Here is a 25790-nt window from a genome sequence, read left to right as displayed (position 1 = left end):
TGTAGGATATGGGTAGCTGTGGCATGTTGAAGCTAGAGATGTGGGCAAGGGTCTGATCATACAAGATCTGTCGATCATGCCATGGAGAGTAAATTTATATTGAGGGTAATAGGAAGCGATTTAAAAAAGTAAAATAATCCAACCACCTTGTACCTCACAATTCTGGAGGTCAGCAAACTGGCTACAATGAGCTTCATTTTCCTGGGACGGGGGGTGGAAAGCTGAAACCTACTGAAAAACAGTACTCTGCCCAGACCACCCAGCTAATTAATCTCAGAGTTTATATCATTTGCAAAAAAATTAAAACTTTTTAAAAAGTTTTAAAAAGCTAACATTCCTTTATTAGTCATGGTACTGGGCCCAAGTAGACCCTTCACATAACTTTCCTCTAGTCCTGACCACACACCTGCAAAGCCAGGCATGATCACTCCTGTTTTGAAGGGAGGAGCCCAGGGCTCAGAAAGGTTAAACAGCTCACCAAAGTCCATCGGATCACAGCACTTGGAGCCCCTACTCAGTGTCGGGGACAGTGGGAGGTGTTAGGGATATAATCATAAAGGAAGAAAGCAAAACTTAATCCCAGGTCTGCGGCCCAAAGTTCCCATCTCTCCGCAAGCCAAGAGCTTCTCACTCTGAGGTGTGCACACGTCACCAAGAGGACATTGTCAGCAGGTAGATTCTGAGGCTGTGAGCCAAGGCAGGGACCCAAGATTCTGCATTTTTTCCACAAGCTTCCGGCCGATGCCAGGGCTGCCCGCCACCGAGTCTGGTTTCAGGAGCAGCTCCACGCCTCCCTCCCCTCCAGGGTCTTACCCTTCGCCTGGTTTTGCGCCCTGGCCCCCCGGTGCCCCTGCCCCCCGGGTTACCTCTGAGTTGTTCTCAGCCAGGTAATAAACAGCTACGCAGCACGCAACGGCCACGCCAGTAGAGACGACCCAGGCTGCCAGGTGGGCCGACACGTGGATCAGCCGCTGGTTGAGCGTCACCTTGACATTCTCCTGACGGATTTCTGACAGGTTTTCCTGCAAACACAAGGAAGTCAGGGGGGCCTGCGGTATCCTATCACCTGTTAGCAGACACTGCGCAGGCGAATATCTGCCCTTCTGGGACATAACCCCCCACAGATCCACAGGAGAGAGAAAGGGGGAAGTTCATGATGGACGTGCATTCTGAAAGACCCAAGGGGAAATCTCAAATGGACCAAGAACCCCTATCGCTATGTCAAACACCTTTTCCATCTTAGAGAAACAGATAGGACCAGCAGATTGGGACTGTGCTCTGGAGGAAAGCACTTTGAACTCATGAAACTCTTTTTTGAAGCATAAGGCTGAGTAGCTACACCAAGGACATTAACATCTTCAAACCTCTTGTCAAAGCCTCTTTGCTTATAAAGTCTTCTCCCTATTTCCCCTCTATTTCATCCACCCTTCCACCCGTGGCTCCTCTAGCAAGATCCAGTTTGTCCTCTGTACTTAGGCGTCTGGGGTTGGATATTTTTGTTTGTGGTTTTCTCTCTCTCTTTTTTTTTTTTTAGCAAGTTTTTTCTATAAACCAAGGTTTCTCAACCTCGGCATTATTAACACGTTCAGCCAGTGATTCTTTATTGTGACAACTGTCCTGTGCCCTGTAGGATGTTTAGCAACATCCAGCAGCACCCTCCCCCTAACTGTGACAACCAAAAAAGTCCTAGATATGGGGCGCCTGAGTGGCTCAGTTGGTTAAGTGTCCAACTTCGGCTCAGGTCATGATCTCGCAGTTCCTGGGTTCAAGCCTCACATCAAGCTCTGTGCTGACAACTCAGAGCCTGGAGCCTGCTTTGGATTTTGTCTCCATCTCTCTCTGCCCTGCCCCTGCTCACACTCTGTGTGTGTCTCTCTGTAAAAAATAAACAAACATTAAAAAATTAAAAAGTTTCTAGATATTACCATATGGCCCCTGAGGGGCAAAAACTGTCCTGAGCTGAAAAGCACTGTAGGGGCGCCTGGGGGGCTCAATCGTTTAAGTGTCTGACTTCAGCTCAGGTCATGACCTCATGGTTTTTGGTTTCAAGCCCCACTTGGGGCTCTCTGCTGTCCACACAGAGCCCACTTCAGATCTTCTGTCTCCCTCTCTCTCGGTCCCTCCCAGCTCGCCTATGTGCTCTAATAATAAACCTTTTTTAATTAAAGAAAAGAAAGAAAAGCTGCAGAAATACTGAAGGAACCTAGCTGTGGGAAGGTGTGCAGAGCAAGCTGGCCTTACCCTGATCTCAGTGCTAAGATTCTTCTGTTTCAGCCTGACGGCTCTTTCATGAGTGACAGTGAAGTCCCAGCAGAAAATAAGTTTAGTGATCCCTCTGGAGTAGATGTGGGGGTTAATGAAGTTGTTCCGGAAATACCTGGCCATGCTAGGGAAGGCAGAAACCAAAATGACTCAAGCGTTATTGAAATAGGCATTGGGGAGAGCAGGAAACAAGCAAAGGGGAGTCCTACCATTAACAGTGACAGGCGACATGGAACGGTCAGCCCCACATTCTACTGGCACAGCACGATCACAGACATAATGGTTAAGAGCACTGGCTTCGAGATCTTAGAGGTCTGGCTTATAATCCTGGATTGCCAGCTGGGGGATCTTTGTTCTTTTAACTGCTATGAGCCTCAGTTTCCACATCTATATAATGGGGATAATAATAGTACTCACCCACAGAGATTTAATGAGAGTTGTATCAGTTTCCTCTAGCTGCTGTACCAAAATATCCCAAATTTAGGTGGCTTAAAACACCACATATTTATTTATTCTCTTACTGGAAGTCAGAAATTGGAAAATGTTTCTAAAATCAAGCTGTCAAGCAGAGCTGTGTTCCTTAGGATACTTTAGGGGGAAATCTGTTTCCCTGCCTTTTCCAGCTTCTAGAGGCTGCCTACATTCCTTGGCTGATGGTCCCTCCTGTCTTCAAAGCCAGGAGAGTGGCATCTTCCATTCTCTCTGACTTAGACCTTCTTGCCTCCCACTTATAAGAACCCGTATGATTAACTGGCCCATTTTAAGATCCGTATCTTGGGGCGCCTGGGTGGCTCAGTCGGTTAAGCCTCTGACTTTGGCTCAGGTCATGATCTCACATTCGTGGGTTCGAGCCCCACATTGGGCTCTGTGCTGACAGCTCAGAGCCTGGAGCCTGCTTCCGATCCTGTGTGTGTCTCTCTCTCTGCCCCTTCTGCTCATGCTCTGTCTCAAAAATAAATAAAACATTAAAAAAAAAATCCATATCTCAGTCACATCTACAAAGTCCCTTTTGCCCTTTAAGGTAAGATATTCATGGGTTCTGGGGATTAAGATACAGACATCTTTGGGAGGCTGGGAGAATCGTTCAGCCCACGCCAAGAGTCAGTGTAGCAGTTAGAACAGTAAGCACTTGGTAAAGGCAGATGCTAATAGCATGGAGACGTCAGCAGGACGCAATGAAATCAGCCCAGGAGCCACTCGGCACTGAGCCTGGCATGTAAAAAGTGCTGAGTAAATGGGGCGCCTGGGTGGCTCAGTAGGTTAAGCGTCTGACTTTGGCTCAGGTCATGATCTCACGATTCATGGGTTTGAGCCCCGCGTCAGGCTCTGTGCTGACAGCTCAGGGCCTGCAACCTGCTTCAGATTCTGTGTTTCCCTCTCTCTCTGCACCTCCCCTGATCACACACTCTCTCTCTGTCTCTCAAAAGTGAATAATAATTTAAAAAATATTTTTTCTTAATGCTGAGTAAATACAGTTCCAAAATTTGCCACCACTAACAGCAGCTTAAGAAACTTTTCCAGGGCGCCTGGGTGGCTCAGTTGGTTAACCTCTGACTTTGGCTCAGGTCATGATCTCACATTCGTGGGTTCAAGCCCCGCTTCAGGCTCTGTGCTGACAGCTCAGAGCCTGGAGCCTGCTTCAGATTCTGTGTCTCCCTCTCTATCTGCCCCTCCCCCTCTCATGCTCTGTCTCTGTCTCGCAAATAAGTGAAACATTAAAAAATTAAAAAAAAAAAAAAAGGAGGAGATTCGGACTCAGACATGCACTGAGGGAAGACTCTGCTGTTGGGACAGAGTGAGAAGGCAGGCATCTATAAGCCCCGGAGGGAGGCCTCGGAAGAAACCAGCCCTGCCAGGACCTTGATCTTACACTTCTGGCCTCCAGAACTTGAGAAAGTACATTTGTGTTATTTAAGCCACATAGTCTGTGCGACATTGTTAGGGAAGACCCAGTAGACGAATACAAAGGTTGAACATCTGAACCTTCTCTTTGACAGTTGTCAAAGGGACAGTGTCAGTCCCTGCCCTTCCTTCTATACACCTAGTTGGGTCACTGCATCCCTATTTTCCTGACCAACTTCTTTGAAAGCACACAAAAGCCTCTCTTCTCTACCCAACCTTAGATTCATGTAATAAAACAGGAATGATCAGACAGCGATAGAAAGTCAAAATTGCAGAGAATCTGTTTCCTGGGAAACTTTTGACTCTCTTGAATTTTACCTAAATCCAGAAAAAGGATCTAGATATGCAGACACTCCCTACCTGAAGAGCAAACTGAAAAAACAGATGATCAAACACGCGGCGGTTGTGAAGATGTAGGCCAGTTGCATGTTGTAGGGTGGCCCGCTGCTCCCGTGTCGGATAGTAGAATTGGTGTAAAAGCCGTAGTACATCACTGTGTCCCGAAAATAACCCTGAAAGGGACAATCAACCCGAGGTCAGGTGGGTCTCTCGAGAAAACAATGACTTTGGTCAGCACCCTTCACCTTTTCCATCTGTAAGAAACTTGCCTCGGTCAGTTTCCACATTTTGTTTGCAAGGAAAGGTTTTATCACCAGGCTCTTAGAGTTGAGAAAGAATTCTCAAACTCTCCTAACAATGAAGGGACCTAGCCGTCACCACCTGAACCCAGGGACTAGGCAAAGCATGACTAAAACCAGGACAGCCAGCCATGATGGGCCTTTGTCATCTGTTAAGTATTATGGTCAAACATATTTGATATGAGGGGCGCCTGGGTGGCTCAGTCGGTTAAGCCTCCGACTTCGGCTCAGGTCAGATCTCATGTTCGTGGGTTCGAGCCCCGTGTCAGGCTCTGTGCTGATAGCCAGCTCAGAGCCTGGAGCCTGCTTCCAGTTCTGTGTCTCCTCTCTCTGCCCCTCCCCCTCTCATGCTCTGTCTCTCTCAGTATCAAAAATAAATAAGACATAAAAAAAAACATATTTGATATGAAACAAATCAAGCCATTAGGTCTAAGTTGCAATTTACAGGAAATAGGGGCCAGAGGAACAAGTCAGAGAGACCATAAAGAAACAGTCAAATGATTCCAGAAGGTAGGACGTTGGGGTTTGTATGACAACTGGTCTGTAATTTCTGCAACAAGCCAATGTCAAGAGTAAAGGGGGCTGTGTCTGGAGAGATCATTCTAGATTAATTGAGAATTCAGAGAAAAAACAACTGAATGCAAAGTGTGGGCTTTAATTGGATCCTGGTCTGAAAGAGCAAGTTATGAAAGACATTTTGGGAACATGTGGGAAGATTTGAATACAGCGTGGATTTTAGGTGATATTAATTTTTAATTTTGCTAAGTGTGATAACTGCAGAAAATGTCCTTATTTTGCAAGATGCATGTTGAAGAAATTTGGAGTAAAATGTCATAATATCTGTACTTTACTGCAAAATTCTTTCAAAAAATAGTAAGATAAAACAATGTGGCAAAATGTTAACAATTTAGAAACCTAAATAGTGGGCATATGAGTGTTCACTTACTACTCTTTATTTCCTGTACGTTTGACATTTTTCATAATAAAATGTTATATATATATATATATATATATATATATATGCACACAAATAAAAAATATATATCAGGGCACCTGGGGGGCTCAGTTAGTTAAATGTCCAACTCTTTATCTCGGCTCAGGTCATGATCTCATGGTTCAAGGGTTTGAGCTCCACATCTGGCTCTGTGTTGACAATGTGGACTGTATTTGCGATTCTCTCTCCCCACCCCCTGCTCCTCACCTGCTTGTGCTCTGTCTCAAAATAAGTAAATAAAATTTTTAAAATGAATTTAAAAGATTTTAATGTTTATTTTTATTTTTGAGAGAGAGAGATGGCGTGAGCAGGGGAGGATCACAGAGAGAGGGAGACACAGAATCCGAAGCAGGCTCCAGGCTCTGAGCTGTCAGCACAGAGCTCGAAGTGGAGCTCGAACTCATGAACTGTGAGATCATGACCTGAGCCAACATTGGACACTTAACTGACTAGCCACCCAGGCACCCCTAAAAAATAATTAAGTAAAAATATATATCACAATTAGGAGAAAAGTGAAAATGAAGTTTACAGAATAATTCTCCTTTAACACACTTATCCCAATGAAGAATTTTTAACAGAAAAGGAAATTTAAAAAGATAAATAGAAGAATCTCATTTTGAGCATTCTACTTTAAGAGTCAGCAATTTCTCTCTGTCAAGAGCTAGATAGGAAATATCTGGCTTGGTAGCTAGAGCCACAACTCCACTCAGTCATGGAAGCAGGAAGGCCTCACAGACACCTAAACAAATGGCCGTGACCGTGTTCCAAAAGGACTTTATGGACACAAATTTGAATTTCACATATTTTTCATGTTTCAGAAAATGTTATCCATGTTTTAATTTTTTTCAACCATTTAAAAATGTAGAACTCAATCTTAGTTCATTGGCTGTACAAAACTAGGAGGCAGGCCAGATGGCCCTGACTATTGTTTGTCAGGCCCGGTTTATAGAATCCCAATGGCAGAAATCTCTTCTAGAAGGTAAACTCATGTGGCAGGGGCTATAAGTCTCAATAGGGAGATGGGTAAATAAATTATGGTTGCTGTTAAAAAGTATACTGTGAGAAAAAAGGAAAGAGAAAAAAACAAAATAAAATAAAAAATTAAAAGAATACTGTGGATTGGGCGCCGGAGGTTTCCAAGGTGATGGGTTTCCAGGTCGGGGGAAGTGGAGAACTCACCGCCCCGGTGAAAAATTCCAATCCAGTGAATTGGAGGGTGTTCTTTTCAAGCACAGTCAACTCAGGGATGACGATGAAGCTGAAGGTCACAATGAAGGAGAAAATGTTGAACTTCAAAAGCCACCTCAGAAAGTTAAAATAGGAGAGGACGCTGGTTCCGAACTTGCCTCCGATGACCTTGAACGTCTTCTGCCACAGGCTGATGTAATTAAGCAGTTCTGACAGGCTGTTCTTAGACCTCCGGTAAGCCTGGGGTAGGGGCACAACGCGTGTGGTAGACATTCACTCAACAAACACCTACTGAGCAGGTCTCGAAATAGCAAAACCGGCCACTGCTTCTAGAGCATTACAACGTGCCAGGCACGTGCTAAGCGTGTTTGCAAACGTTATCTCATTTAGTCTGCTGGACCACTCTTCCAGGGGGGTGCTTCATTACCTCCCCAGGTTTGCCGTTGAAGGTGACACTCACAGTATGCTGTCCAAGTAGCTCAGCAACCTCTTACACCTCTGCATTTCTCTGCACCTAGACTGACCCAATTTCTATGGCTTTCAGTGGTTCCTCTTCCCCTTCGGTACCTTTCATCCTACTCTGCCACCTCCCAGTTTTACCCTCTTCTCATGCCCATTTTGTTGACTGCAGTAAAGCCCTCTTACCCGTGAAAAGGAGTTCAGACACTGAGCACAGCAGTTGAGCTCAAGGATATGGCGGGATTGCTTACTTTTCTCTTTGTCAACCATTTTCCTGTGGGAATGCCAGAAGAAAGGGAGAGATACCAACGCTGTAATCATTTCATTCCCCAAGTATTTACTGAGCATCTGGGGTGTGCTAGGCATGACCTGGGTAGTGAGATAAAGAGAATGATTTCCCTGCCTCATGGAGGAGACATCCTAGTTGGAAGAGAAAGACAGTAAACAATAAATCAAAGTGATTTGTATCATAGGAAAAAAAAAGGAAAACAGAGCAAGGTAAGGAGATAGGAAATTCTGGGATGGGGACTCTGTTATAATTTGAAATATCAGGAATTTTGAGCAAAGTCTTGAAGGAGGGGAGGGGCTAAGTTGTATAGATAAGGGATTATCCCGTGGCTTAGGGAACAGCCAACACGGGGTCCCCAAGGAGGCCAGGATGGATGGAATGGAAGGAGCAGGGAGAAGGGAAGGGTGTATAGGTGATAACCACTGCAGGGGGAGGGGAAAGGGTCCAACCACCCTTGAGTTTTTCTCAACCTAGGGAGATTTTGCCCCCACAAGGAAAAATTTGGCAATGTCTGGAAACATTTTTGGTGGTCGAAACTCTGAGAGAGACAGGTTTGCTACTGACATCTAGTGGGTAGAGCCCAGGCATGTGCTAAGCCCCCTACAATAAACTGGACAGTCCCCCACAACAGAGAATGACCCAGCCCCCAATATCGTGCATACTGAGGCTGAAAAATCCTATTGTAAAGTCTTTGGGGCCCTCACCAGGCCCTTATTCTACGACAGAGGTAGCCATGCAGAGTTTGAAATGGAAGAGTGTAGGGGGGCCTGGGTGGCTCAGTCCGTTAAGCATCTGACTTCGGCTCAGGTCATGACCTCGATGTGGGGGAGTTCAAGCCCCATGTGGGGCTCTCTGCTATCAGTGCAGAGCCTCCTTTGGATCCTTGGTCTCGTTCTGCCCCTCCTGTGCTTGTGTGTGCACAAATGCATGCTCTCCCTCTCAAAAATAAAACAAAAACATTAGAAATGGAAGAGTGTTCTCAGAAAGATCCAGCCACAGTTGGAATCTTTACCTTTCCATGAATTCATTGCACCTCCTTTGCTCTGGTCCTTTCTTGGTTTTCTTTGTCCACCCAAATGCCTGTCTCCACATCTCCATCCTCCACAGCTCGGCCCACATGGGCTCCTGCTTCGCCCAGGCAGCCTGTATCACTCCAGCTAGTCCTGTGTCTGCATTCTCCTCTCCCTTGATTTGGCCTGATCTCCTTTTTCCCATATGTAAGTTTCTTATTGACAAATCCATCCCTGCTGTCAGACTTTGCAAGTTATCTTTGCAAACACATTATTGGTTTATTTATTAGCAATTGTTGCATCCATTCTACTAGTCTCTGCCAAGATGACAAATTGCAAAAGAAAAAGGCTGTGGGGCGCCTGGGTGGCTCAGTCGGTTAAGTGCCCGACATCAGCTCAGGTCATAAACTCGTGGTTTGTGAGTTTGAGCCCCACATTGGGCTCTGTGCTGACAGTGTAGAGCCTGTTTCAGATCCCCTGTCTCCCTCTCTCTCTGCCCCTCCCCGGCTCACATACTCTTTCTCTCTTTCAAAAATAAACAAACATTAAGAAAAAGAAAAAAGCAAAAGGCTGAAGAACAGTAAATGGGAAGTAGTCTGAAGCCGAAAACAGCCCTCACTCTTTCACTCTTTTTTTTTTTTTTAAATTCCTGGCCTTAGAAAGCTTTTGAGGTCTTCTTCTTCTTCTTTTTTTTTTTTTTGGATAAACTTTGAATTTTTGAGTAATTCAAGATTTACAGAAAAGTTGAAAAAACAGTAAAAAAAATTCCTACACATGATTCACCATTTTCTCCTATTAACATCTGATATTTCCATTGTAGTTTGTCAAAATCAGAAACTAGTGTTAGCATATTACAATTACCTAACCTCCACACTATTCTGATTTCACTCATTCTTCCTTGAATGCCGTGTTCTATTCCAGGATCCCATACCACACTGCATTTAGTTGTCATGTCTCTTTAGAATCCTCCACACTGTGTGCCTTCAGCTCAGGTCATGATTCCAGGGTCATGGGATCAAGCGCCGAGTCATGAAGCCTGCTTAAGATTCTCTCTCTCCATCTGCCCCTCCTCCACTCGCACTCACACTCACACTCACTCTCTCTCTGAATTAAAAAATTAAAACATTTTAAAATTTTTTTTAAAAAGAATTATCTAGTCTCTGACAGTTTTTCAAACTTTTTTTTTAGGTTTACTTATTTGCTTTGAGAGAGAGATTGGAAAGGGCAGAGAGAGAATCCCAAGCAGGCTCTACACAGTATGGAGCCTGATATAAGGGCTCAAACTCACAAACCATGAAATCATGAGCAGAGTTGAAATCTAGAGTCAGATGCTTAACTGACTGGGCCATCAGGGTGCCTCAGACTTCCCTTATTTTTAATGACCTTGACCATTTTGAGGAGTACTGGTCAGGTATTTTGTAGAATGTCCCTCAATTAGGGTTGCCTGATTTCTTCTCCGGTGACACTGGGGTTCCTGTCCTTAGGAGAGAGCACCACAGAAGGAATGTGGTCTTCTGACCACATATCCCTGGCGACACTAACCTTGATCACCTGGCCGCAGGGGAGTATCAACACACCTCCTCACTGGAAGGTTCCTCTCCCTGGCTTTCCCTACTCCACCCTTTGAAAGCACCTCACTATGCATAGCTCACACTTTAGCTGAGAGGAGAGAGGAGTGTCTGCACAGATTATGTGAAATTCTTCTGTAGCAAGATTGTCCTTTCTCATGAATTTCTTTATCTTTCTGAGATGGTGCAAAAGTAGAAGACTGAGGTTCACATGAAATCTGGGAAAGAAGAAAAGCTTTGGGTTCATACTTAAGGTTCCTTTTCTCTTCCATGGTTCTTGGCTGATTCCTGATGGCTTTAATTCTGTCTCTAGAGGTCATTGGTATCAAAGATGCGATTAACTTTTGTCCTGTGGAGGAAAACAAATGGAGTTTCAGTCTGTCTCCTTCACAGAGTATCAGCATTTTAAAAGATAGCACTGAACTTAGAACATGTTTTTATAAGGGCACAAGGAAAGAATATGGCCTCAATGATCCCAAAAGCCACAAATGAAAACAAGATGGCAATGTGGCACATTTCTCAATGCCAAAGCAGATGATAATGTTTGCATGCAACATTTGATATTTCCCCTTTTTCTATGACAAGAAACATCCAATGAAGCCAACAAGCCCCTGCACGTCTGGTCGGGCTCACTGTCTTCCCTCACTTGATTGCTGGCACCACTTTCGCTTGACCCCCACACTCTAAACCCAGGCATCTTTTTCACATTTCTTTTTTTTTTTTAATGTGTATTCATTTTTGAGAGAGAGAGAGCGAGAGAGAGTGCGCGAGTGCACAAGCAGAGGGGGGAAGCAGAGAGAGAGAGGGAGACAAAGAATGCAAAGCAGGCTCAGGGTTCCGAGCTGTTAGCACAGAGCCCGATGCAGGGCTCAAACTCATGGACCATGAGATCATGACCTGAGCCAGAGTCAGATACTTAACAGACTGAGCCGCCCAGGGGCCTTATCTTCTTTACATTTTCTAGACTGTTGTCATCTATGCTGTTCTGCCCCCTGGAATGACCCCCCATCTTCTCAGTATCAACAGATACTGTTGGTCATCTTCCCTACTCATCTCTCCTTTTTAATAAAATACTGATTTTGTTTTGGAATCTACTCCATCTTTCCAAAGGCCCTAAGCTTCTGCAGGGTGGGACCCATCTTCAGGCCCAGGGCATGAATCCCTTGAGTCCATGCTGATTCTCGCAGGTGACAGATTTAGGCATGAGCATCTAACAAGACATTGGCCAATGTTCTGTGATGGGTGGTCTGCTGAGGAGTTTCTTGGAAAAGGCTTCTTCCTTCTCAAAAAAGAACGGAAAAGAAAAAACAAGAAAAAGATCTTTTTCCTCTGGATGTGGTTGTGCGGCCACGTGTGAACTGCTGTCACCATCTTGTAACAATAAGGAAGCCGGGGGTGCTGCTCACTGGTGCAACATCAGAGGGAGTGGGCTGGCTCCCTGGCTGAGGTATGGAGCTGGAACTCTATAACTGACCTTGTTGGGGTGAAAAGGAAATCCCCAGAAGAGGGCCACCAACTGACTCTGCTGAAGACAAGGAATTTGTGTCTCTCCTGAGAGCAAAGGGAGGGGGCTAGACAGAGAGGAAGAAAGGACAAGGAGAAGGAGTAAAGAACACAGAGATGTGGGGAGACAGCAGCATGAGAGGAGACACCCCAATCTTCAATAAAGGGGCTAAAGCCGCAAAATGCTTTAGTGTGAGTGGATATTTTCCCTCTTAGAAATCACAGAGAGTGGCTGGACTTTCTGCCTGGAGTATTATGAGATGAAACAGAAACAGCAGCTGAGAAAACACTGTTTGGCCTCAGGAGCAGAAAGGCAGGGAAGGAGTGTCAGTGAAGACCTGGTGTCATGGCGGACTTGGCATTAGGACCATCCTATGTTGCCAAATCCAGGGTCAGGAAGAACTGGACCAAAGCAGGACAGCGGTTGAGGCATCAGGATTGGAAGCCAGACAGACCCATATTTGGGCCCGGGGTCTACCAAGTCATTTAATTTCTTCATCAAGTAAATGGAAGTGACAAATGTGTCAGCCTCGAAGGGTGGGGAATAAGTAAAACTAAATTCGATGGGAAAAAAGGAAGTGCTCGGCAGACTGCCAGGCACAGAAAGTGAACTTGGGGGGCGCCTGAGTGGCTCAGTCAGTTGGGTATCTGACTTCAGCCAGGTCATGGTCTTGGAGTTCTTGAGTTCAAGTCCCACATCAGGCTTGTTGCTGACTGCGAGGAGTCAGCTTCAGATCCTCTGTCCCCCTCTCTCTGTCCCTCCCCAACTTGTTCTCACTCTCAAAAATAAATAAACATTAAAAAAAAAACAATAAGATAGTGAGCTTGGTCATGGTAAACTCCTTTTTAGGTGTTAGGTGCTCCCAAAGTGACCCTTCCTGGGTACATCTGGAGCATTCTTAGGTCATCTACCAAACTTCAACCTATTCGATGTCTTGAAATTCAAAAACCTCATGGACAACTTGGAGGCCTTCCTCGAGCCCTTCCTAGCTCCTTTCCCCCAGTGTCTCACCACCTTGAATGTTTTCATGTGAAGTGTCTATGCCCACACTTCCTGGGCTACGACGAAGGGTCTGAGAAAATGATTCATTCAGAGATGAAGAAAACCTCAACAACTGCGTGCTCTTTTTGGCATTTGAGTTGCCGAAACTCTGAGAGTCTGTCACATCAATGTCAGAAATGGATGAGACCATACTGAAGCTTGAGTTCACCAGTGTCTTTTCTGGAACAACCCGAGATGGAACATTCTCAACTTCAATGATGATTTCATTCAGTTGGTCATCAGACGGCATCTCTTGCCTCCTCCAATGCTTGTTCTCCACTGGAGGGGCCTTCCAAAGACCTCACAGAGCAGTCACACTGGCATTGTCGGGAGCCCCCAGCAAAAATGATGATGATCATAGAGGGATGCCCCATTCACACTTTTTAAAAACAAGGATGAGGTTGCCAAAGCCAGTCCTACACAAATCATAACACAACTGCCTACATCTGTACCAGGGGGGTCTCCTCATGAAGAGGTGTGTTTTTCTGCAGAAGCTTCTGTCTTGGTAGCTAGGTAAGAAATTGGAAACAGAATCCTTCATTACAGACAATAGGGTTCTAGAAACAGAAGGCAGACAGAGATTCTTCTAAATGACTCATAATCAAAGGGCAAGATTATCCTTTTTTAGTTTGGTGCCCCTGGCCTAACACTTATATTTCGTATGCCTATATAAATCCAGACAGGTTTACAGTAATACAGTTATTGGGGCACCTGGGTGGCTCAGTCTTTTGAGTGTCTGACTTTTGATTTCAGCTCATGTGCTGAGCATGGGGGCTGCTTGGTATTCTCTCTCTTGCTCTCGCTCTCGCTCTTGCTCTGTCCCTCTCCCCAGTTGTGCATGGAGTCTATCTCTCTCTCTCTCTCTCAAAAAAAATTTATAGTAATGTAATTATCTCCTGACTCCCTTGGGTAGCCAAGCCTGCCATTTGTCTGCCTCCCCATGTCTGCTCTCCATTTTTCTCATGCCCCCAGAAGCCACCTTTCCTGTACAGGCACTGTACTCAGTTAAAATTATTCTCATTCCTTTGTGGTTAAAGGACCTGCAACCCCCTTCTGGCCAATGAGACACAGAGCTTCCAGGAATGCTTTTCAAAAGGTGACAGTTTGCCTAGTTTCACTTTTTACCCTTCACCATTTCTCCTTCCTCACCAGAGGCCACCATTTTGCAAATAAGAGGACAAATACTCACCTGAGAAGGATGGTGGAGGAAGAATGCTATGGAAGAAGCACAGTCCTTGAGCACTGACTGGCAGACTGCCATCAAACTGGGAACTCCTTCCCTCCACACTTCTTGTTACGTGAGAAACACAAATTGCTAAGCCATCCTATTTCAGTACAAGGCACCTGAACACAATTTCTACCCAAGAGACCTGATTTGGAAATCACCTTGGCCAAGTTGTTTATTAGTTGGGGAAACTGCAGTGCACAGAAATAAGTTGGCCCTCCCTTCCCTTCTCCCCACTGCTGTCCTCATCACGCTTTCATTAAATGGCAGGATTGGACTGGAACTCTGTTGCTTCTCCCCACCAGTGATAATTAACGTAAAAATACCTGCCATTACTGCAGACCCAGTACTTTAAATAGAGTGTATAATTTAATTTTCATAATCACAATGGTAAACCCCATTTTATAGCTAAGAAAACTGAGGCCCAAAGATGCAATTTGCCTAAGGTTACAAAACCAGCAAGTAGCAGAGCTGAAGGTCCATCTAGACCCAAAGCCAGGCCTCTTAATCACTTCGGCCTGGCCCCTTCCTATAACAAGATGCTGATGTATCATTTATTCGTTTATAAATAAATGAACATTTATGAGTACCTACCATGAACTGGGTGCTTCCTCAGTGCAAAGCATAACCCATCAAAGTGATGCTTTTTCAGGAGGCTGTCCACCAACTAATTGTACATGCTTTGAGAATCCAAACCAATGCAAAGCAAAACGATGAAAACCAGATTCACCTTTGGGTCTTCTATTTCCTTAATTCTCTCTGCCTCTGGGACTCTTCTTTTACCATAGGCCCCAACCTCGGGCTAGCTAAGCAGAGCAGGACAGTGAAGCCAAAAGCTATTCTTTTTCCTCAATAGTTAAAGCCATTTTCTGCTCTAGTGGGAACCATGGTTACCCTCTCAAGTAGCAACACTTTCAGCCCATGTGAGTTGGGTTTCTGTCACATGGAACCAGAAGAGTCCTGATGAGTCCTGATGAAGGTATCTTGATCTCCAGGAGAGAAAAAAGTCTACGTATCTAAAAGAAAACCCTGTTGTAGTAAATTGAGCACGTACTGCATCAGTTACCACACATGGGCCAAAAGGAAATGTTGATGTCTGTGTTGCCTTGAACACACTCCTCTCTAAGGATGATTTTTTTGGTTACTATTCATGTAAGCCTTACCTTGGGGTGACTTGTGCCAGTCGCATCCAGACAATGGTGGGTTTCCGTAAGCTAGGCGGGGGTTACTTTCACCCACAGAAGCAGGGTCCACTGGAATGAAGGGGCAGGAGATACCACCAATTAATCCCACCACACTAGACATTACTGAGCACATCATGGTCAGTAAGACCTCAACCTTGACCTTGAGGTCTTAACAGACTAATGATTGAATGCTTGGGTAGAAAATAGGACATAGATGTGGAAGCAATGCTATTTAGTACAAACAGCTTCAATCAGTGGTCCTCATTTAAGTACAAGCCATGGTTAAAAAATAATTGTTACAGCCCTCTCTGTCTTCTCTGCCCTGGGAGCAGCTCTCCTGCCATAGCCCCTCATCCCCTGGAAATGTACGCCTGTGCAAAGTTTGTCTCCGCCCCCTTCTTGGTGAGGAGCACCTCTCAGCTGTTGAGCCGATCACTGTCTACAGTGGCACTAAAACCACCAGAGACACGGACAGATGAGAGCCTCAGCAGCTGGGCAGCCCCACATCCCCTGACCTCACTTATTCCTAGCCGCAGTTTCCAAACCAGCGCTACTTCGAGGGACATCGACACGGCAGCCAAGTTCATCGGGGCTGGTGCTGCCACAGTTGGGGGGCTGGCTCTGGGGCTGGAATTGGGACTGTGTTTGGGAGCCTCATCATTGGTTATGCCAGGAACCCCTCTCTGAAGCAGCAGCTCTTCTCCTACGCCATTCTGGGCTTTGCCCTCTCGGACGCCATGGGGCTCTTTTGCCTGATGGTGGCCTTTCTCATCCTCTTCGCCATGTGAAGGACCATCTCCACCTCCCATAGGTCTTTCTCCTGTGTCTCGTCTGCCCTGTGTGTTCCTTTTCCTCTATCTCCCCAGGAATACTGGGGAAAGTGGTTGGCTCAGGGTTTGACAGAGGGAAGACAAATAAATACTGTATTAATAAGATAAAAAAATTGTTACAATGAAATATTTCTCAGCTGTAACAAAAAAATGAATGAAATCTTGCCATTGGCAACAAGATGGATAGATCTAGAGGTTATAAAGCTAAGCAAAAGAAGTCAGTCAGAGAAAGACAAATAGTGTATGGTTCTACTCATAAAATGAATTTAAGAAAGAAAACAAACAAGCAAAGGAAAATAAGACAGGGAGAGAGACAAACCAAAAAAAGAGCCTCTTAACTATACAGAACAAACTGATGGTCGCCAGAGGTGGGGGTGGAGGGAGGGAGCAGGTGAAACGGAGGATAGGAATTAAGAGTATACCTATCACAATAATCACTGAGTCATGTACAGAATTACTGAATCACTATATTGTACATCTGAATCTAATAATACCACTGTACGTTAACTCTACTGGAATCAAAATTTTAAACTTGATAAAATTTTTAAAGATTATTACACTAAGAACCAGGACATACCTACATATATATACCTGAAAACTAAGTTTCACTAAACAATACTTTGCTAGACTACATAAAACGCTCTCTAGTATATTCTCATTCTAGTCCATTCTTTTTCATTTCATTTTTCAGGATGAACTTCACAACTTGTTAATGGCTTACAACTCAAGAGTTTGAGAAGTACTTGTCTAGGAGGTTGGGATAAATGTGAAGAGCAGAGGGAATTTAGGGCACTGAAATTATTCTGCATGATACAGGAATGGTGAAATGTGTCGTCATACATTTGTCAAAACTCATAGATTTTACAGCACCAAGAGTAAATTCTATATACTACAGACTTGAGGAGATAATGATGTTTGTTGTAGGTTCATCAATTGTAAGACATGTACCATGCTGGAGGCAGATGTTGATAATGGGGGAGGGTATGCATGGAGGGGAAAGGAGCTGTATGGGAAATCTCTGTACCTTCCCCTCAATTTTACTGTGAACCTAAAACTGCTCTAAGAAAAATTAAGATAAAAAAAGAAACAAAAAAAACTTGTCTAGATAATCACAGATGTTCTTTTTATTTCTAGAATTTTATGATGATGCATGAATAGATTTTAAATATGACATGATTTTTTTTAAATGTTTATTTACTTATTTTGAGAGAAAGACTGAGCAGGAGGAGGGACAGAGAGAGAGGAAGAGAGAGCGAATCCAACCAGGCTCTGTGCTATCATCATGGAGCCTGATGCGAGGCTGGAACCCACAAATCATGAGACCATGACCTGAGCCAAAATCAAGAGGTAGACGCTTAACTAAGCCACCCGGTGTCCCTATGGCATGATTTTCTCAGGGACAGTCTATGCTCAGCATCTACACACAGTGTCATATTTCAGGATATTTTTATTCAACCCACAGTCAACATTACAAGCTAAACTCCTCAACAGAGAAAATGGAACACATTTTGACATGAACAATGCACAAAATTACATTTCAGGAAGTTCTGAACTTCCTTCTGGGGATCAATTCTCAGCTTTGTTACCAGTTGATGCCCTCAGGCATGTTACCTAACCTCTCTGAGCTTCAATATCATGGTCTCTTAAAACAGGAATAATGATGGGTGCACACATAGCATTGTTGAGGGAATAAATCTATCAGTTAACACATGTAATGTGCTTAAAGTAATCCTGAGACATAACAACAGTTATATATATATAAACTGTTGTAGTAGATTAGATCAATTGTTCAGCAAATATTACATTACCACCCCTTGGACAACTCCACTGAAGCTGGGCTTGATCATGTGAATTTTATCAGTGGAACATGGCAGAAGTGACAGCGTTCCAGTTCCATCTAAAAACCTTGGAGAGGGGCGCTTGGGTGGCTCAGTCGATTAAGGGTCCAGCTTCAGCTCATGTCATGATCTCACGGTTCCTGGGTTCGAGCCCCGCATCAGGCTCTGTGCTGACAGCTAGCTTAGAGCCTGGAGCCTGCTTCAGATTCTGTGTCTCCCTCTCTCTCTGACCCTCCCCTGCTTGCGCTGTCTCTATCTCTCAAAAATAAATAAAAAACATCAATAAATAAAAAATAAAAAACCTTGGAGTTGTTGTGTTATTTTTGCTTGCCACTTTGAGCACTTCTAGCCTGTGCCGTGGGACAACAGTGCCCCCAGGTGGCTTCCTGGTTCAAGAAGAACACTAGGCTCTAGATACAGAAACCATGACCTGAAGTCAAGCACAGCCATACCTAGTTTAGTTGAAACTCCAAGCAAACCTGAAGCTGTGTTTCTTTATTGTACAATATTGGGTTTTTTTGCAGCTGTTTGTTATGCAGCGTGACTGTGGCAATAGCTAACTGATACATCCTTTACCATTACTGCTGCTATTAATTCAGTTAGCACTGCTTAAGCACCTACTATGGCCAGGCACTGTGACACTAGGAAAATCACCTAGAGCCTTAAAGAACACATGGATGAAGATGGGTTCTGAAGGAATAGATAGTTTGTCAGGATGGCATAGTAAGGGCAGACGATTGCAAAGGGCTACAATCTTGGTCCTACAAAGAAGTTCAAAAAAAGAAGTCAAACTTGACTACTAATTCTTCTTCTTCTTTTTTTTTAAATATGAGTGATCAGGAATCTATTTGCACTTGCCTTGATCCTAACCAGTAGTAATATGGGATAAGTAAGAGTCAGGTTTTAGGTGAGAAAGACTGGCTCTTTCAATTTAGCAGCTGGATGATCTTGGGCTTTGAACCTCTGAGCCTCAGGCTTCCCATCTTTGCTGTTTTCCCGACTATAAACAGGGAGAGCAGTAGTGGCTGTGTGAAATTTTGTTGTTCAGATTTAAACAAGACAATGAAAGTAAAGTGCTTTGCAGAGTCTTCAGGGCATAGGAAACATTCAGAATTTGCTCAGCATTAACTCCACATGCTATGCTTTGGGGCAGGGCTGTGTTTCTCAGTGTTTTTCATTATTGGGTCCCATTAGTGGCCCCCTAAGACTCCCTAAGGAGTCTTTTTAGACATTTCTTCCCCCATTGCCCTGCCCCATGAAATTTTAAGACTACAGTTATACTGTGTATCTGCTTATATATGTATATCGGTGTTTTATACATAAAAAGAGGAAGACTTTTCTGACCTTTCAAGAATAAATTTTACTCCTTTGGGATTTATATTGTCCCCCCCCCCATTGAGAATACATGACATAAAGGTTTGAAATAGCCCAAATGAATGTTTTCTATGCAAATGTATAATACGCAGTGTTTTTCACCAATGCACGACAATGCATCCCATCCCCTCCCCTCTGCCTGCTTCACACGCAGCCCCGCCCACCCTCTCAGGGGTAAGCATCCGCCATCTGCACCAACCAGCATGTGGGCTCCTCGTTCTGTTCTCGGCTGGACACTCCTTCCCTTCTTCTGGCCCCCACAGGCTCTAAATTTCTATAATACTGACTCTCATGTACTGAATTTGCTTCCTTCACCAGACAGCAAGTCCCTGTTCCTTCTGGAAGATAGGAAGTTTAGAATTTCCTTTGCTTCCCAGAGTTAAACCTTTATACATAGCAGATTCTGAGGACATGACTGATGGCTGTTCGCATAGGAACAGTCTGCTTGCTAATTTTGTGTGTGTGCGGTCTTGACATGCTGGTGTCACCCACCTACTTATGCTCTAAGTAACTTGGGACAGAGCTGCCTCTTCGTCCCTTTGCCCACCGGGAGGTTCTGAATACCCAAGTGCTGACTGTCTGAGCATCTGTAGGATGTAGGATGCACTAAACTAAAGCTGGCCACTGGCAGCCACAGAAACTGAATCTAGCCCAGTTTAGTGTTTTAATTTTTTTTTTTTGAGCATGTAAAAATCAGAATGTTTCACATAAAAACCCAGATTTCTTGGAGTGCTTGGGTGGCTCAGTAGGTTAAGTGTCTGACTCTTGGTTTATGTTCATGTCATGATCTCATCATTTGTGAGATCAAGCCCCATGTTGGGGTCTGTGTTGACAGCACCAAGACTGCTTAGGATTCTCTCTCTCTCTCTCTCTCTCTCTCTCTCTCTCTCTGTCCCTCCTCTGCCTGCACTGTCTCTCTCTCTCAAAATAAATAAATAAACATTTTTAAAAAACCAGATTTCTTGCTTCTTTAGAAATATCTGAGGTCTGGGGCACCTGCATGGCTCAGTTGGTTAACTGTCCAACTTCGGCTCAGGTCATGATCTCATGGCTTGTGAGTCTGAGCCCCGCATCAGGCTCTGTGCTCACAGCGCAGAGCCTGGAGCCTGCTTCAGACAGTGTCTCTCTCTCTTTGCCCCTCTCCTACTCGCACTCTGTCTCTCTCTCTCTCTCAAAATTAAACATTAAAATTTTTTTAAAAAGAAAAATCGATAATTATATAAAAAATAGAAATATCTGAGAATGTAGCCATATGGAAACCACATTCCTGCATAACCCCAATGGGCCAACTCTGAACACAGTCACCTCCTGTAGGCACAGGGTGAACACACCCCCATTTTCATGACCCCTGACCAGCCTGCTTTGCCAAGTGATGATACACTTGTCTTCTCTAGACCCTCGGTGTCCAACCTTTGTATGGTGGGTGTTTGAGGAAGGATAAACCAATTCTTCTCTTCCTGGAACTCTTTAATGACTCCTCCCCTAAGTGCACCAATTTTACTTTCTTCTCTGGGCATGATCTTCATCTTAACAAAAGCTTACCATAGCCACTGCCAGGATCCCCTGGCACAGAGTGGCCATATGGATTTGCTGCCTCCAGGGGTTTCATTGCAATGCTTTCAGGGTAATCTTCACTGTCTCTCCCAAGGATGCCCAAGGGGCCATCATCACCCCTACGACGAAATGAGGGCTGCATTGAAGATGTTCTGCTGAGCGCCCTGAAATCCCAAAATGATAGATCAATATTCATGTAGTAACATAGTAAGGATAGTCATCCATTCATCATCCGTGACCCACTCATTCATTCCACAAATGCCTACTGAATGCCAACCATGTGTTAGGTATGATCTAGGGGATGAGAACACAAACATTGGGTGTCTTCCCTCAAGGGACTCTCCCTCCAATCTGGTAGAGCCTCTTAGATACAACTAAGCAATTCTAATACAAGTAGTAACTGGTGAGTACCAGAAGACAGGCCCAGGGAGTTCAGAGGAAAGAGAGAAGAATTCTGGCTGACAGTTTGGAGGAATATCTAAACGGAAAAGGAACACCCCAGTTGGGACTGGAAGGATAAATTCATACATAAAGAGTTAGAAGGAAGGCATTCCAACAATGAAAAACAGCATAAATAAAAGTGCGAGACCATAAGTAAAAGTGCCGAATATATAAAGGGAAGACTATAAAAATCAATTAATCTGGATCAATGGTCTCAATTTTATGCACATGCCAGTTCCCAGCCCCAGCCCCATCAGAAGGTCTGAAGGTTGGGCCCAGGCATCTGTATTAGTTTTAAAGTTCCCCAGGTAATAGGGTGATTCTAAGGTTCAGTCCAGGTCAAGAAGCACTGTACTAGAAGGGCGAGGGACTAGGAAAGGGGGGCAACGGGAGGAAGGCAGGCAGGTCTTTGGCTGGCACATTAGAGCAGTGCATCCTCCTCCTTAAAAAGTTTTCACAAGCAAAGCAGTGTGGTCTTTCTTCCAAAGCTTAAGGAGAACATGGAAGAACAGAAACAAAGGAGTGAAAGGATCAAAGGTTTATTTTGGAATGATGAATCAGGCAGTGGGGGACAAGACCAAGGAGGCCATTTTTTAATGTTTGTTTATTTCTGAGAGACAGACAAAGTGTGAGCCAGGGAGGGGCAGAGAGAGAGAGAGAGAGGGAGACACAGAATCTGAAGCAAGATCCAGGCTCTGAGCTGTCAGCACAAAGCCCAACACAGGGCTCAAACCATGAACCATGAGATCATGACCTGAGCTGAAGTCAGATGCTTACTGGACACAGCCACCCAGGCACCTCTGGTTTTCGTTAAAATGTTTTATTATTTTTGAGTGAGACAGCATGGGCATCAGAGGGGCAGGGAGAGGTGAGGGACAGAGGATCTGAAGTGGGTTCTGCACTAAGAGTGGTGAGCCCAAAACGTGAGATCACGACCTGAGCTGATGTCAGCCACTCAACTGACTGAGCCACCCAGGTGCCCAACGAGGCCCTTGTGATCCGGTTCTATTAATTGTCCTATTTACCTTCAGCAGACATTGCGATCCTGCTGTACACCCAAATCACACCTTCTTATTCCTCAAGATAAATACTAGCTTAAGTTTTTGTTGTATTTATAGACATAATTAGTAGAACTAGCACATGCCAAATTAGACTCCTATTCATTAAATTTTCAGAGGGTAAAATTTTTTATAGAGTAAAAATAACCTGACTAAACAATCACATCTTGTTGGCAATAGGAACTTAACCCAGAAAAAATCAGATTTGGTAGAACTGAGTTATCCGAACTAACAGTGTCAATGTCCAGAACTGTACCTAATAAAAGTTGTCAATGACCAAAAATTGCTAGAATGTTAAAATGATTTTTGACAAAATTTAGATCTACAGAATCTGAACCAGGAAAAATGGGTCTTAGTTTTTTAGAACGAGCTTAAAGGAATACCAACAGTGAGGGGAAACTATGATTGATAAAATTTGATGAAAACACCACCAATGCAGAAGATCAATACACCAAATCCGCCATAAACACGAAAAGTGATCGATTCTGACAACAATAATTACAGTAAAATAAAAAGGAAAGTAGAAAAAATCAGGAGTGGCTGAACCAACTTGAATTACAAAAAACAATTGAGGAAGTAAATTGACTTTATGGAGTTAGATCTTCAAAAGATTTTCTTGGTTAAAATGCATTCCTATGAACAGAATTCTGGGTAGAATGTCTGGGTTCATAACTATCAAGTCTTAACCCTAACTTTACTGGCAAAGTAGCAGAGCCGAAACAGTGAGAATCGAAATACCTTGCAGGGATTAGATAGAAAGAGGGAGAAGACAGGAGAGGGTGTTATCCAACCAAGAGGTGATGAAAGATTACGTTCAGGTAAGGGCTTGAAATCTGAAGCTGAGAGTCCATGGCCCAGGTGAGGTCTACAGGTAGGTATGAAAATTTCACCACAACTTCTGGTCACAGAAACCATTTTACGTGTCCCTAACTCAAACAACACCAACAAGGTTCCATTGGTCTGGTGACCTAGACCCGACCCCAAAGGAGGGAGACGCTTGTACTTACTCTCTAGTCGTTTCTGAAGTCTCAGAAAAGCCATAATCATGACCATCCTCGGCAACTGGGTAATCAGGCTTCCCCCAAAAGTCTGGAGAGGTCTGATAGTCCTCAGCCTTCGGATAGTCTGGCTCCCCAAAAAAGTCTGGAGAGTTATGTTGATTCTCAGCACCTGGGTAATCAGGCTCTCCTAAAGTGTCTATGTATGGATTGATTCTGGAACCAGCAAATTCTGGATTCCTCCTGGAGTCTGAACGGTTGGGAGTGGCTCTGGAGCCAGGGTAGTTAGAGTTTCTCTGAGCTCCAGGGTAGTCCGGTTCTCCCAAAGAGCCCAGATAATCAGGATCTGTTCTAGAGCCGGCATAGTTTCCACTGCTTCTGGAACCTGCAAAGTCAGAATTTCGTTGGGATTTAGAGTAGTCTGGTTCTCTGAATGGGCCTGGATGGTATGGTTCACTCCAAGATCCAATGTAATCTGGCTCTGCCAGAAATGTGGGATAGTCTGAACTTCTGGGGCCTGCAGAGTATGGACTGCTCCTGGGGTCAGGGTAGCCTGGATTACTCTGAGACCCAGGATAATCTGGCTCTGCCAGAGACCCAGGATATTCTGAACTTCTTCTGGAGCCAGTAGAGAATGGACTGCTTCTGGTGCCAGGCTGATCTGGATTACTCCAAGATCTAGGGTAATCTGGTTTTGCTAGAGGTCTGGGATAGTCTGAACTTGTTCTGGAGTCTTCAGCATATGGGCTGCTCCTGATGCGAGGGTAGTCTGAGTTGTTCAGAACACCTGGAGAATCTGGATGATCCTGAGTTTTCAAATCCCCCCATGTACGGTTCCGAGATCCTGAAGAGTCAGGGTAATCCAGGTCTTCCTCATACCCATAGTTCCTGTAGTAGGCAGACATGCTGGTGACGGTTCTTTACCCTGGTGGGTTAAAATGTTCCTGCATTTGTAGTTACTCCAGGATATATATATTTTTTAATCTGAAAAACAAAAAAAAAAGAAGGTCAGAGTTTTTTTCTTCCCTGAGAGATTGCTGGTTATCTTCCATTATTATCTATTCTCCTTTCTGTCACAGTTGGGTCCACAGCTGCCCAGAATCAGGACTGTGTGTCCCTGTCTCCTGTGCCAACATATGTGACCATGAGAGCGGTCAGCGGGATGTGAGCTGTCTGAGGCAAGGGGCACTGCTCCCTTTCTCAGTCTTCTTACCTCCCGTAGGCTGGAACGTGGAAATGACAGGGGGCCATCTTGGGCCACGCACCCAAAGAGGGCACCCAGCCCAGGCACAGCACACAACAGACAGAGGAAACCTGGGTTCCTGGTGACATCACAGATTAGTGCCAGCCTATCAGCTTGGGCTTTCATGTAAAAGAAATAAGCTTTTATCTTGTGTAAACCACCGCTTTTGGGGGTGGGGGGTCTCTGATACATGTGGCCAGACTTCCATCCTAACCACTGTATTCCCTTCGTTGTGGCGGGAACAGAACGATAAACCCAAAGACCAGAAGAAACAAGGACTTTTGAGCACTCTGATTGCACTTGTGCAATGTAGGGTTCAAAGCATAAATTGGTAGGAGTGCAAGAAGAACACTTACTGGTAACTAGAGGACTTGGGTAAAAAGACAGTTGCTACCATCCCTTCCAGTTTGAAACTGCATTTTGATGAGTTCTCTGAGCTCTAATCTATAGACAGGGTATACTTTCAAATCATAATGGGATTTTAATTTCTGAGTGTGCTGGATATCTGTTGTTCTTACTTGCCTATTACTCCTTTTCCCTTCTTTTGGCACCAGTGCCTTGGTTTTCATCTGGGCACTTGCCCCTCCCCATTCCTGACTCCTAGGACAGTCACATGACCTAAACTTAGATAATCAGTGTCCACCATGCTCCTGGCCATAGAGTTTGGTCCAGGAAAGGGCATATAACCTAGATCCATCCTCCAGGAGATTGACTGGACTAACTGGAAAAGATGCCCTCTTACTTTACTAGGTTGCCAGGGTGATGGAAGGTGAGCCTGTAGCCGCTGGTGTCATGTCCATAGGAACAGAGAAGAAAATAAGTAGGGGGGAAATCTAGGGACCCCTGGGTGGCTCAGTCGGTTAAACGTCTGACTTCGGCTCAGGCCATGATCTCACAGTTCATGGGTTTGAGCCCCGCGTCGGGCCCTGTGCTGACAGCTCAGAGAGCTTAGAAGCTGTCTTCGGATTCTGTATCTCCCTCTCTCTCTGACCCTCCCCTGCTCACTGTGTCTCTTAAAAATAAATTAAAGATATTTAAAAAAAAAAAAAAGGAAAAATCTATAGGATTTCTGGACTAACCAGATATGGGAACAGTGAAGGGTAAGGAACTGAAAAGACAAAAACAGCTCCACTGTTGAGTCCGTGAGATTAGAGAAGTAGTGTTGCCTTTGAAAGGAGGAAGTAAGACCA

At 44.5% G+C, this 25790-nt stretch overlaps 2 protein-coding genes across 3 annotated transcripts in view; one reads left to right on the top strand and one right to left on the bottom strand.

The window, feature by feature from the left end:
* The window catches only part of TMC5 (transmembrane channel like 5), a 48159-nt gene extending 23897 nt beyond the window's left edge, over window positions 1-24262 (bottom strand). Inside the window, exons 1-10 of one of the 2 annotated variants that reach the window (XM_029949677.1) lie at window positions 23971-24262; window positions 23367-23874; window positions 20849-21024; window positions 15244-15333; window positions 10560-10659; window positions 7630-7717; window positions 6976-7224; window positions 4525-4676; window positions 2242-2386; window positions 867-1022 (exon numbers count right to left, since the gene is read on the bottom strand). In XM_029949677.1, the coding sequence (XP_029805537.1) occupies window positions 867-1022; window positions 2242-2386; window positions 4525-4676; window positions 6976-7224; window positions 7630-7717; window positions 10560-10659; window positions 15244-15333; window positions 20849-21024; window positions 23367-23874; window positions 23971-24262 (1956 nt within the window). Of the gene's footprint in view, window positions 1-866; window positions 1023-2241; window positions 2387-4524; window positions 4677-6975; window positions 7225-7629; window positions 7718-10559; window positions 10660-12828; window positions 13106-15243; window positions 15334-20848; window positions 21025-23366; window positions 23875-23970 lie in introns of those variants that run through there. The other variant, XM_029949678.1, reaches the window with a different exon arrangement.
* LOC115300088 (ATP synthase F(0) complex subunit C2, mitochondrial-like) lies at window positions 15571-16137 on the top strand. Its single transcript, XM_029949679.1, is given in 2 exon segments — window positions 15571-15874; window positions 15877-16137. Coding segments are annotated over 2 exon segments (423 nt in total). The 5' UTR covers window positions 15571-15627; the 3' UTR covers window positions 16053-16137.
* Window positions 24263-25790: the final 1528 nt, after the last annotated feature.

Source organism: Suricata suricatta, chromosome 8 (assembly GCF_006229205.1).
Source record: "Suricata suricatta isolate VVHF042 chromosome 8, meerkat_22Aug2017_6uvM2_HiC, whole genome shotgun sequence".
Taxonomy (NCBI): Eukaryota; Metazoa; Chordata; class Mammalia; order Carnivora; family Herpestidae; genus Suricata; species Suricata suricatta.
Note: the sequence above shows the minus strand (reverse complement) of the source record. Positions and strands in the feature narration are given on the sequence as shown.